General features: G+C 44.9%; 1 gene segment (V, D, J or C); it reads right to left on the bottom strand.

Annotated features, from left to right (window-relative positions):
• Window positions 1–2,278: 2,278 nt before the first annotated feature.
• On the bottom strand, window positions 2,279–13,450 carry LOC128777125 (immunoglobulin lambda variable 1-40-like). The segment is given in 3 exon segments: window positions 2,279–2,524; window positions 7,592–7,908; window positions 13,358–13,450. Coding segments are annotated over 3 exon segments (609 nt in total).
• Between the last annotated feature and the right edge of the window lie 947 nt (window positions 13,451–14,397).

The raw sequence follows: 14,397 nt of genomic DNA, 5'->3' as shown, positions 1-14,397 counted from the left end.
TCTCTTACTGTGACACTTCTTCAGACTGTCCCTCTTGTTGGTGCCTTTGTGCATACTTACTGAGTGGGGGTTATGCCTGACGTCATTCAAGCCAAGGGTTTACACCTGTTCCATGAAATTTCTGCACGGAAATGTGTCTCATGTGATTCCATATATTTATACCATCAGTTAACAATATGGACGGCAGACATATGTGTAGACACTGAGTTACAACCCAATCCTTTTATGTTCCTGTGGTTGAAATCTTTCTAGTTTTGCCTCATGGGGGCCCTTTAGGTTGGCTCGTGAGCTCTTAGACACACCCTGTCCTTGTGTATGTGCACACATGTGCATGTGTGGTGGTTGTGCACTGATTTGGTCGCGTTTGTTTGGGAGACAATGACAGACAATGACAGAGTGTCATTTAAGTGCCATTAGTATTATATAGAATAATCTGTGGCTCAGAGTGTTTTCCTCTGTTCACATGATTAATTCTTTTTCAGCGTTTAGCACCCCCGCGACCTACAGATGTTTGCAGAGTTTTGCTTCTTCCAATGTTGGATATAATTATCAAATTATTTATAAAAGTGGCACCTCCTTGGTGACCTCTTAGTTGGTTCCTGGTTTGGGTGATTATTTTAAACGTAGAATAAATATCCATGTGCCAAGTTTAGGTTGCTTTCAGGCTTTCGTGATTAGGAATCAGTTGTTTTAAACATTAAAGTGCAGGGTTTTTCCTGCACTTTTTTCGTTTTCTGACACTACTAAGGTCCTCCGTACTCATCCTGCACCATTACTGTCTGGGATAAGATTCCCCCGAGAAAGCCCTATGTCTTCCCGGGAGAACGGTATTAGAAGGTAATATCTGGTAAAATGCATCTCAGGCCTTATGGGGCATCATTGCTTCCGGTGTCACTCAGCTGACGCATGAAGGACAAATTCATGAGGAAACTAAGCCAGGACCGTGGACATATTGATGACTGTTTCCACATGCAAGTCTCTGTCTCCATCAAACTACACATGTCGTCAGACTGCCATCTGCGGCTCTAATCCATGACCACATCCTCTCCCCAGCCTCCTCCTTTGGTTGTATCTGTGACTTTCCTTTCAAGCAACAACTGTGGCTCCAGCACCACATTCCATCCATTTGCTTCATTGTTCGGTTGACAGTACACAGTGCAGTCACGTCACGATCGTCAACCTGCCCCCCCACCCACCACAGGACACAACCTTAGTTACTAGAGGACAGAACTTTCATGCAGTTTCTTATGTCTTTACACATAGAGGCTCCACTCACTTTCAGCCACTCGGCTCAGCGTCTCACTCCACCCCTGCACTGACATGGGCTCACACGTGTTACTGCAGCTACATGAGTTTTGTCACCTTCTACTTTCCATCAATGTGCCCCAAATTCCTACATTTTTCTACGTACTCGTTAAGTTTCTTACATGGGGCGTGTACAGTGTTCAGTGAATTCTGACGATGACAGAGTGTCATTTAAGTGCCATTAGTATGATATAGAGTAATTCTGTGGCTCAGAATGTTTTACTCCGTTCACATGATTAACTCCTTTTCAGTGTTTAGCACCTTACGACCTGCAGATGTTTGCACTTTTGCGTCTTCCAATGTTTGACATAACTATCAAATTATTTATAAAAGTGGCACCTCCTGGGTGACCTCTTAGTTGGTTTCTGGTTTGGGTGATTACATTTAAACCCAGAATACATATCCTTGTGCCAAGTTTAGGTTGCTTTCAGGCTTTAGTGATTCAGAATAAGTTGTTATAAACATTGAAGTGCAGGGTTTTTCCGATGGACAAAAGTTTTGAATCTTATCTTCATAATTTTATAATCTGAAATGGCATTCTTTCACAAATAATAGATAACAAGACAAAACTAGTCACCGCCAATGAGATAATAGTACCAGATGCAAATAAGGCTGACTTATTCTTCAAGCACCACAAGGGTGGAGATCAGAGGAAAACTGAAAATGCTTCATTTATTTTACTGTCAGAAGGAAAATTGATATGATCTGGCCTAAAAGTTAAATACTTCAGCTTATAAAAAAGAGATTTCTCTTTCATGAGGACTCTTTGTGTCAGAAGTGTTTTCTGAGAGTGACTTTGAGGACAGAGGACAGGAGGAACTTCACTCATGGGAGGTGCCCTTGCATGGACCTGCGCCAAAGCCATCAGCCATAGAATGAGCAGAATCACAGGATGAGCTGAGAAGGCAACTGCTGATGTGTTTCCCTTCTTTACAGTTGAGTAACTAGGTTTTTGTCTCACTTCCCCACAGGCTTAGAGCATTGTGTGAGCTTTTAGACTACTGTCCCACGATGAGCAGTAATAATCAGCCTCGTCCTCAGCCTGGAGCCCATTGATGGTCAGAGTGCCTGTGCTGCCAGACTTGGAGCCAGAGAATCGATCAGGGACCCCTGAGGGTCGGTTGCTATTACTATAGATGATGGCTTTGGGGGCCATTTCTGGGATTTGTTCGTACCAACCCACGTAACTACCAACTCCAGTGCAGGAGATAGTGACCCTCTGGCCCAGGGCCCCAGACACTGAGGATGGTTGAGTCTGCCCCGACTGAGCCCAAATCCCTGGGAAGAGAAACAACAGAGAGGATATTCCTGGAGTCTAGAGACAAGAGGAGGAATCAGGTGCACACTTGTGCTTCCAGGACCCCTTCCCGTGTCCCCACATCAAGTCACCTGTGCAGTGAGCGAGGAGGGTGAGGAGAAGAGGAGACCAGGCCATGGCGGAGGTCAGCACCGATCCTGCCTTCTGTTGCCTCACAGCTGAGCAGAGCCTCCCTTAACCTCTCCCTTCACCTCTTGATCTGTTGAGAGGGGGAGGGCCCAAGCATGCAAATGCGACCCCCCTGTTTTTTGACTCCTCACTGACTTCTTTAGGTGCCTCTGTCTGAGTATGTCAGGGGGATGGGCAAGGGAGGGGCAATTTCAGGGCAGCGGGTGGGGAGGTCACAGATGTGAGCCCTGAGACAGGGCACAGACAGTTGCAGGTGGCACTTCTCAGCTCTGGTCTACCGTGACCCCTCAGAAACAGGCCTTGAGTGCCCCTTAGCGTCCAGACACAGACATGCCATTGTATGAGGTGAGCACAGCCCATCAGAGACCACTTCTACCTCCCCACTGCTCTAGCCACTCTCCCCTGCCTCAGGGCTAGACCAGGTGTCCCCACATGTGGCCCCCAATCATCTCAGGGCAGACTGTCTGTTCTACTCAGACTCCTGGACATGAGTCTGTCCATGGCTCCCTTGACTCTTAATGGGTCAGGCCTGAGGAGTTGTCTCTACACACATTCCTCTAACAGTAAAGGTGTATCAAAAGGGGAAGGAGTTAACTGAATATGACAGCGGACACAGGGCTCCAGGTGCCGGTGCCAATGCAGGAAGCAGCAGAGACCAGAGGGCAGCTCCCATGGGGGCCTTGGCAATTGGGACCTGACCCTGGTGAGATCGTTCTTAGATGTGCTTCTTACCCAGATGGAGTGTGTTAATTCACACTCTATCCCGGCATCTATGTCAATGTGCTCATTGTCAGACGTCTGAGTCATTCCAGTTTTCTCTCCCAAAGTGCATCAGGAAATATCAGTGAGATCCTAAGGATCCCATTTGGGGCATCTGCTCTAGGATTCATGTATACTCTTTCTGAATTCCTTCCCAAATCCATGGTAGCTCTGTTCCGGAGACCTTGCAAAGGTCCTGTTTTCAACCTTTGTCTTCCATGGTGGTCAAGAGGAACTTGAATGACTTTCTGGTGTTTTTATTCTATGGCATGAATCTATGTGTCTCCTGAGAACAATACCACATTTGTTTCCATGACTACAGCTTTGTAATATAATTTGAAATTGCGAAGTATGGTGTCTCGAGGTTTGTTCCTTCTCATGATTGCTTTGGCAATTTGGGGTCTTTACTGGTTCTACAAAATTTAGGTTTTTTTTTTTTTTATCACTGTGCAAAACTTCATTGGAATTTTTATGGGGATTGCATTGAATTTATAGAGTGCTTTTGGTAGTGTGGACATTTTAGCATTATATTTATTGTGGAGATCCCTGGATTTAGGAATTACCTGGAGGCTGTGTGTGAGGTCTACGTGTTTGTCTAAGATGACCTCCATCTCTGTGCTTAAAAATGTGGATGGATTATCATGATTCAAATGATAGAAGAGATACTAGTTTTGGCAATAAGGTAAAGAATGTGGATATGTGCATTTTTCCTTTTTTCACTGATGTATTCTTTAAAAATCAAAAACCTTTCCTGAGCACCAGCAAAGTTTCTGTAAGCTACAGACACTCAGTGTTGCAAGGACAAACAAAACTGTCAAGGTCGTGAGGCATGTTGGGTTTCCATGTGACTCACTATGACAGACAAGGAGGAGATGTTTCTTGTGAGGGATTCAATGGGAAGGATTAAATATTTGTACACTAGAGCACACGGTTCTATGTTAACCAAGAGTAGATGACTAGAAGTGTGTATGTGCGCATGTAACTGTATCTTATGTTTTATTTATATGTAGTTTGTGTTTCATACATTTTTATATATACACATATATATGTATATGTGTGTATATATATGATACAAATCCCGGGAGATAGATCCTAGTTGTATTGTCATGAACAGTGGAGAGATGCATTAGATAAACCACTGGGGAAAATAATTGTGTGAATATTTACATATGAGTAGAACCTTGTGTGACACAGAGAAGGACTAAAGAAGGATCTGGTATGAGTAATTATAAAACATTGCACACTGAGAAAGGAGGGCTTAGAGCACCAGGAACTTCTGGGTCATGGGACTGAGCTCTGTCGGGTAGTAAGCTCTGTCTGGAAAATACCTGTTTGGGTATTTTCCTGCTGGCCTGCCTCACAGCCCAGTCCTCTCAGTGCCAATGTGAACAGGCCACCGCTGACCCCTGTCCTGGTCACCAGCTGCTCTGACAACGCACAGCATCCCTAGAGGACACTCTGACCTTTGCAGATGGATATTTGAGCTTTCAGTATTCAGGGAAGGAGCATGAGTAGATCCTCTTCCGGGTGCTTGGGATGGAGACATTAATTTTCTTCAGGTCACTGACAACGTCCCGGCTGGTCAACATAGGGCTTATTTTACAATGTTTATGTTCCTGGACATATTAGTGTTCCCTGACATTGGGTTTGCTTGCTGCGGGGGCCTGGCATCGCTACCAGTCTCCGATCTAAATTTGTTTTAATGTTTATTTTTTTTAAGAGAGAGAGGACAGAGAGAAAGAACAAAGAGAGACAGAGAGAGAGAGAGAGACAGAGAGAGAGAGAGAGAGAGCAGGGAGGTACAGAGAGAGAGCGGGAGACGCAGAATCAAAAGCAAGCTCCAGGCTCTGATTCTGTGGCACAGAGCCCCAGGCAGGGCTTCCGCTCACGAACCACGAGATCATGACCTGAGCCAAAGTCTGAAGTTTAACCGACTGAGTCATCCAGGCACCCCTACCAGTCTCCAATTGAAACCAATTTCAAGGCCTCATATTTCCCAGGTTCACTCCTGGTTCATATGTGATAAAAAGTCCATGGGGGTTATCCTTGAACTTTGAATACTTTTTGCTGTTGTTGCTGTATTGTGAGAGTCTCCTGTTATCCCACCACCTCCATGGTACAGGCTCTGGGGCATCTGAAGTCTCTGTTTGTCAAAAGACTACCTGTTCTCCGCAGAGAAGTATCCACTGTACTTAAATCCCAATCTGGGTTTTGACCAGGCCTTTATACTTAGTCTGGAATTTATTTTCTTCTCTGGTATACTTATGACCCGTTTGCCTCTCTATTGGTCCGGTTTTGTAAGTGTTCTCAGGATGAACATTGATATAAACCATTATACAGTACAAGGGAATCTATCTTCTTAGAAATTTGTTCTCTGCTCATCCATCAAGGGGAATTCAGGAAAGGCAATCCCACTCACATTCAACCCTATTATCTTTATTTGGTAAATGTTCCATGGGTTAACAGTGAAAAGACAACAAAATGTCTAGATTTTTTCCGGTAATACCAGGGTTCTCTGGACGAGGTAGGATGGGTTCATAGGCTTTTTTCTCTAAAATAGTGAGATTCCTTTCAGCATCATTGCAGGCCGAGTGAGAGGAAAAACAAAGACAGAGAAAGCCTAGAACACATGCAGTTACAGTTTACTGGTCTCACCCTGGCAATTACATCGGCAACAGTCTCATTTCCAAATAGAGTCTCATCCTGAAATATGGGAGTTTTTAGAACTTTTAATCACATGAATTTTTGGAGACACAGTTCACCACGTAACAATTAATATCCACAGTTTATTCAGAATTTCTTAGTTTTTCCCTAATGTCCTTTTTCTGTTGTATGATCCAGTTTATGATTCTTTGTGACATTGAGTTGTGAATTGTCCTTAAGCTTCTCTTACTGTGACACTTCTCCAGACTGTCCCTCTTGTTGGTGCCTTTGTGCATACTTACTGAGTGGGGGTTATGCCTGACGTCATTCAAGCCAAGGGTTTACACCTGTTCCATGAAATCTCTGCACGGTAATGTGTCTCCTCTGATTCCATTTATTTATACCATCAGTTAACAATATGGACGACAGACATATGTGTAGACACTGAGTTACAACCCAATCCTTTTATGTTCCTGTGGTTGAAATCTTTCTAGTTTTGCCTCATGGGGGCCCTTTCAGTTGGCTCGTGAGCTCCTAGACAAACCCTGTCCTTGTGTGTGTGCTCACACGGGTATGTGTGGTGGTTATGCGCTGATTTGCTTGTGTTTGTTTGGGAGACAATGCCAGACAATGACAGAGTGTCATTTAAGGGCCATTAGTATCATATAGAATAATTCTGTGGCTCAGAATGTTTTCCTCTGTTCACACGACTAATTCTTTTTCAGCGTTTAGCACCCCCACGACCTACAGATGTTTGCAGAGTTTTGCTTCCTCCAATGTTGGATATAATTATTAAATTATTTATAAAAGTGGCACCTCCTTGTTGTCCTCTTAGTTAGTTCCTGGTTTGGGTGATTATTTTAAACCTAGAATAAATATCCATGTGCCATGTTTAGGGTGCTTTCAGGCTTTTGTGATTAGGAATCAGTTGTTATAAACATTGAAGTGCAGGGTTTTTCCTATGGACAAAAGTTTTGAAACTTATCTTCATAATTTTACAATTTTAAATTGGCATTTTTTCACAAATAATAGATAAGAAGAAAAGACTAGCCACTGCCATGGAGATAATAGTACCAGATGCAAATAAGGCTGACTTATTCTTCAGGGACCACATGGGTAGAGTTCAGAGAAAAAATAAAAATGCGTCATTTATTTTTATATCAGAAGGAAAAATTGATATGATATGGCCTAGAAGTAAAATACCTGAGCTGATAAAACAAGAGATTTGTCTTCCATCAAGACTGTGTCGGAAGGGTTTTCTGAGAGTGACTTTGAGGACAGAAAGGACAGGAGGAACCTCACTCACGGGAGGTGCCCTTGCATGGACCTGCGTACAAGTCATCAGCCACGGAATGAGCAGAATCACAGGCTAAGCTCAGGAGGCAACTGTTGATGTGTTTCCCTCTTTACAGATGAGTAACTAGGTTTTTGTCTCACTTCCCCACAGGCCTGGACCACTGTGTAAGCACTGCCACTGCTGTACCACGATGAGCAGTAATAATCAGCCTCGTCCTCGGCCTGGAGCCCAGTGACGGTCAGCGTGCCTGTGCTGCCAGACTTGGAGCCGGAGAATCGATCAGGGACCCCTGAGGGTCGGTTGCTATTATCATAGATGATGGTTTTGGGGGCCATTCCTGGGATTTGTTGGTACCAATCCACGTAACTACCAACTCCAGTGCAGGAGATAGTGACCCTCTGGCCCAGGGCCCCAGACACTGAGGATGGTTGAGTCAGCCCCGACTGAGCCCAAATCCCTGGAAAGAGAAACAACAGAGAGGATATTCCTGGAGTCTAGAGACAAGAGGAGGAATCAGGCCCACACCTGTGCTTCCAGAACTCCTTCCCGTGTCCCCACATCATGTCACCTGTGCAGTGAGCGAGGAGGGTGAGGAGGAGAGGTGACCAGGCCATGGTGGAGGTCAGCACCGATCCTCTGAACAGCCTTCTGTTGCCTCACAGCTGAGCAGAGCCTCCCTTAACCTCTCCCTTCACCTCTTGATCTGTTGAGAGGGGGAGGGCCCAACCATGCAAATGCGACCACCCTGTTTTTTGACTCCTCACTGACTTCTTTAGGTGCCTCTGTCTGAGGATGTCAGGGGGATTGGCAGGGTAGGGGCAATTTCAGGGCAGGGGTGGGGAGGTCACAGATGTGAGGCCTGAGCAGAGGGCACAGGCAGTGGCAGGTGGCAGTTCTCATCTCTGATCTACCGTGACCCCTCAGAAACAGGCCTTGAGTGCCCCTTAGTGTCCAGACACAGACATGCCATTGTATGACATGAGCAGAGCCCATCAGAGACCACTTCTGCCTCCCCACTGCTCTAGCCACTCTCCTCTAAGCGTTAGACAAGGTCTCCCAACGTGGCCCCCCATCACCTCAGGGCAGACTCTCTGTTCTACTTAGACTCCTGGGGGTGAGCCTGTCCATGGCTCCCTTGACTGTTCATGGATCAGGACTGAAGAGTTGTCTCTACACACATTCCTCTAACAGTAAATGTGTACCCATAGGGGAAGGAGTTAACTGGATATGACAGCGGAGGCAGGGGTTCAGGCACCCATCCCAATGCAGGAAGCAGCAGAGAGCAGAGGGCATCTCCCATGGGGAAATTTGGCAGATGGGACCTGACCCTGATGAGATCGTTCTTAGATGTGCTTCTTACCCAGATGGAGTGTGTTAATTCACACTCTATCCCGGCATCTATGTGAATGTGCTCTTTGTCAGACGTCTGAGTCATTCCAGTTTTCTTTCCCAAAGTGCATCAGGAAATATCAGTGAGATCCTAAGGATCCCATTTGGGGCATCTGCTCTAGGATTCATGTATACTCTTTCTGAAATCCTTCCCAAATCCATGGTAGCTCTGTTCCGGAGACCTTGCAAAGGTCCTGTTTTCAACCTATGTCTTCCATGGTGGTCAAGAGGAACTTGAATGACTTTCTGGTGTTTTTATTCTATGGCATGAATCTATGTGTCTCCTGAGAACAATACCACATTTGTTTTCATGACTACAGCTTTGTAATATAATTTGAAAGTGCGAAGTATGGTGTCTCGAGGTTTGTTCCTTCTCAAGATTGCTTTGGCAATTTGGGGTCTTTACTGGTTCTATACAAAATTCAGGTTTTTTTTTTATCTCTGTGCAAAACTTCATTGGAATTTTTATGGGGATTGCATTGAATTTATAGAGTGCTTTTGGTAGTGTGGACATTTTAGCATTATATTCATTGTGGAGATCCCAGGATTTAGGAATTACCTGGAGGCTGTGTGTGAGGTCTACGTGTTTGTCTAAGATGACCTCCATCTCTGTGCTTAAAAATGTGGATGGATTATCATGATTCAAATGATAGAAGAGATACTAGTTTTGGCAATAAGGTAAAAAATGTGGATATGTGCATTTTTCCTTTTTTTCACTGATGTATTCTTTAAAAATCAAAAACCTTTCCTGAGCACCAGCGAAGTATCGGTAAGCTGCAGACACTCAGTTTTGCAAGGACAAACAAAACTGTCAAGGTCGTGGAGCATGTTGGGTTTTCATGTGACTCACTATGATAGACAAGGAGGAGATGTTTCTTGTGAGGGATTCAATGGGAAGGATTAAATATTTATACGCTAGAGCACACGGTTCTATGTTAACCAAGAGTCGATGACTAGAAGTGTGTATGTGTGTATGTAACTGTATCTTATGTTTTATATATATGTAGTTTGTGTTTCATACATTTTTATATATACATATATATGTATGTGTATATATATATATATATATATATATATATATATATGTGTGTGTGTGTGTGTGTGTGTGTATGATACAAATCCCAGGAGATATATCCTAGTTGTATTGTCATGAACAGTGCAGAGATGGATTAGATAAACCACTGGGGAAAATAATTGTGTGAATATTTACATATGAGTAGATCCTTGTGTGACACAGAGAAGGTCTAGAGAAGGATCTGGTGTGAGTAATTATAATACATTGCACACTGAGAAAGGAGGGCTTAGAGCACCAGGAACTTCTGGGTCATGGGACTGAGCTCTGTCGGATAGTAAGGTCTGTCTGGAAAATACCTGTTCGGGTATTTTCCTTCTGGCCTGCCTCACAGCCCAGTTCTCTCAGTGCCAATGCGAGCAGGCCACCGCTGACCCCGGTCCTGGTCACCCAGCTGCTCTGACAACACACAGCATCCCTAGAGGACACTCTGACCTTTGCAGATAGATATTTGAGCTTTCAGTACTCAGGGAAGGAGCATGAGTAGATTCTCTTCTGGGTGCTTGGGATGGAGACATTAATTTTCTTCAGGTCACTAACAACATCCAGGCTTGTCAACATAGGGCTTATTTTACAATGTTTATGTTCCTGGACATATTAGTGTTCCCTGACATTGGGTTTGCTTGCTGCGGGGGCCTGGCATCGCTACCAGTCTCCGATCTAAATTTGTTTTAATGTTTATTTTTTTTAAGAGAGAGAGGACAGAGAGAAAGAACAAAGAGAGACAGAGAGAGAGAGAGAGACAGAGAGAGAGAGAGAGCAGGGAGGTACAGAGAGAGAGCGGGAGACGCAGAATCAAAATAAGCTCCAGGCTCTGATTCTGTGGCACAGAGCCCCAGGCAGGGCTTCCGCTCACGAACCACGAGATCATGACCTGAGCCAAAGTCTGAAGCTTAACTGACTGAATCATCCAGGCACCCCTACCAGTCTCCAATCGAAACCAATTTCAAGGCCTCATATTTCCCAGGTTCACTCCCGGTTCATATGTGATAAAAAGTCCATGGGGGTTATCCTTGAACTTTGAATACTTTTTGCTGTTGTTGCTGTATTGTGAGAGTCTCCTGTTATCCCACCACCTCCATGGTACAGGCTCTGGGGCATCTGAAGTCTCTGTTTGTCAAAAGACTACCTGTTCTCCGCAGAGAAGTATCCACTGTACTTAAATCCCAATCTGGGTTTTGACCAGGCCTTTATACTTAGTCTGGAATTTATTTTCTTCTTTGGTATACTTATGACCTGTTTGCCTCTCTATTGGTCCAGTTTTGTAAGTGTTCTCAGGATGAACATTGATATAAACCATTATACAGTACAAGGGAATCTATCTTCTTAGAAATTTGTTCTCTGCTCATCCATCAAGGGGAATTCAGGAAAGGCAATCCCACTCACATTCAACCCTATTATCTTTATTTGGTAAATGTTCCATGGGTTAACAGTGAAAAGACAACAAAATGTCTAGATTTTTTCCGGTAATACCAGGGTTCTCTGGACGAGGTAGGATGGGTTCATAGGCTTTTTTCTCTAAAATAGTGAGATTCCTTTCAGCATCATTGCAGGCCGAGTGAGAGGAAAAACAAAGACAGAGAAAGCCTAGAACACATGCAGTTACAGTTTACTGGTCTCACCCTGGCAATTACATCGGCAACAGTCTCATTTCCAAATAGAGTCTCATCCTGAAATATGGGAGTTTTTAGAACTTTTAATCACATGAATTTTTGGAGACACAGTTCACCACGTAACAATTAATATCCACAGTTTATTCAGAATTTCTTAGTTTTTCCCTAATGTCCTTTTTCTGTTGTATGATCCAGTTTATGATTCTTTGTGACATTGAGTTGTGAATTGTCCTTAAGCTTCTCTTACTGTGACACTTCTCCAGACTGTCCCTCTTGTTGGTGCCTTTGTGCATACTTACTGAGTGGGGGTTATGCCTGACGTCATTCAAGCCAAGGGTTTACACCTGTTCCATGAAATCTCTGCACGGTAATGTGTCTCCTCTGATTCCATATATTTATACCATCAGTTAACAATATGGACGGCAGACATATGTGTAGACACTGAGTTACAACCCAATCCTTTTATGTTCCTGTGGTTGAAATCTTTCTAGTTTTGCCTCATGGGGGCCCTTTCAGTTGGCTCGTGAGCTCCTAGACAAACCCTGTCCTTGTGTGTGTGCTCACACGGGTATGTGTGGTGGTTGTGCACTGATTTGCTTGCGTTTGTTTGGGAGACAATGACAGACAATGACAGAGTGTCATTTAAGTGCCATTAATATCATATAGAATAATTCTGTTGCTCAGAGTGTTTCCTGCTGTTCACATGATTAATTCTTTTTCAGCGTTTAGCACTCCCGCGACCTACAGATGTTTGCAGAGTTTTGCTTCTTTCAATATTTGATATAATTATCAAATTATTTATAAAAGTGGCACCTCCTTGGTGACTTCTTAGTTGGTTCCTGGTTTGGGTGATTATTTTAAACCTAGAATAAATATCCATGTGCAAGTTTAGGGTGCTTTCAGGCTTTAGTGATTAGGAATCAGTTGTTATAAACATTGAAGTGCAGGGTTTTTCCTATGGACAAAATTTGTGAAACTTATCCTCATAATTTTATAATTTTAAATTGGCATTTTTCACAAATAATAGATAAGAAGAAGAGACTAGCCACTGCCATGGAGATAATAGTACCAGATGCAAATAAGGCTTACGTATTTCAGGCACCACATGGGTAGAGTTCAGAGAAAGAATAAAAATGCTTCATTTCTTTTTATATCAGAAGGAAAAATTGATATGTTCTGGCCTAGAAGTATTTGTCTTCCATCAAGACTCTGTGTCGGAAGGGTTTTCTGAGCGTGACTTTGAGGACAGAAAGGACAGGAGGAACCTCACTCATGGGAGGTGCCCTTGCATGGACCTGTGTCCAAGTCATCAGCCACGGAATGAGCAGAATCACAGGCTAAGCTCAGGAGGCAACTGTTCATGTGTTTCCCTCTTTACAGATGAGTAACTACTTTTTGTCTCACTTCCCCACAGGCCTGGACCACTGTGTAAGCACTGCCACTGCTGTACCACGATGAGCAGTAATAATCAGCCTCGTCCTCGGCCTGGAGCCCAGTGACGGTCAGAGTGCCTGTGCTGCCAGACTTGGAGCCAGAGAATCGATCAGGGACCCCTGAGGGTCGGTTGGTATCATCATAGATGATAGTTTTGGGGGCCATTCCTGGGATTTGTTGGTACCAGCCCACGTAACAACCAACTCCAGTGCAGGAGATAGTGACCCTCTGGCCCAGGGCTCCAGACACTGAGGATGGTTGATTCGGCCCCGACTGAGCCCAAATCCCTGGAAAGAGAAACAACAGAGAGGATATTCCTGGGGTCTAGAGACAAGAGGAGGAATCAGGCACACACTTGTGCTTCCATGACCCCTTCCTGTGTCCCCACATCAAGTCACCTGTGCAGTGAGCGAGGAGGGTGAGGAGGAGAGGGGACCAGGCCATGGCGGAGGTCAGCACCGATCCTGCCTTCTGTTACCTCACAGCTGAGCAGAGACTCCCTTCACCTCTCCCTTCACCTCTTGATCTGTTGAGAGGGGGAGGGCCCAACCATGCAAATGCGACCCCCCTGTTTTCTGACTCCTCACTGACTTCTATGGGTGCCTCTGCCTGAGGATGTCAGGGGGATGGGCAAGGGAGGGGCAATTTCAGGGCAGCGGGTGGGGAGGTCACAGATGTGAGGCCTGAGCCGAGGGCACAGACAGTGGCAGGTGGCAGGACTCAGCTCTGGTCTACCGTGACCCCTCAGAAACAGGCCTTGAGTGCCCCTTAGTGTCCAGACACAGACATGCCATTGTATGACATGAGCAGAGCCCATCAGAGACCACTTCTGCCTCCCCACTGCTCTAGCCACTCTCCTCTACCTAAGCGTTAGACCAGGTCTCCCCACGTGGCCCCCCAACACCTCAGGGCAGACTCTCTGTTCTACTCAGACTCCTGGGGGTGAGACTGTCCATGGCTCCCTTGACTGTTCATGGGTCAGGCCTGAGGTGTTGTCTCTACACACATTCCTCTAACAGTAAATGTGTACCCATAGGGGAAGGAGTTAACTGGATATGACACCGGAGGCAGGGCTCCAGGCGTCCGTGCCAATGCAGGAAGCAGCAGAGAGCAGAGGGCAGCTCCCTTGGGGAACTTTGGCAGATGGGACCTGACCCTGATGACATCATTCTTTACATGTGCTTCTTACCCAGATGGAGTGTGTTGATTCACACTCTATCCCGGCATCTATGTCAATGTGCTCTTTGTCAGACATCTGAGTCATTCCAGTTTTCTCTCCCAAAGTGCATCAGGAAATATCAGTGAGATCCTAAGGATCCCATTTGGGGCATCTGCTCTAGGATTCATGTATATTCTTTCTGAAATCCTTCCCAAATCCATGGTAGCTCTGTTCCGGAGACCTTGCAAAGGACCGTTTTCAGCCTATGTCTTCCCTGGT

This window comes from Panthera pardus, unplaced genomic scaffold, assembly GCF_024362965.1.
Source record: "Panthera pardus isolate Hobbes unplaced genomic scaffold, ASM2436296v1 HiC_scaffold_15, whole genome shotgun sequence".
NCBI lineage: Eukaryota > Metazoa > Chordata > Mammalia > Carnivora > Felidae > Panthera > Panthera pardus.
The sequence above is the reverse complement of the archived record's forward strand: the minus strand, read 5'-3'. Positions and strand labels throughout refer to the sequence as shown.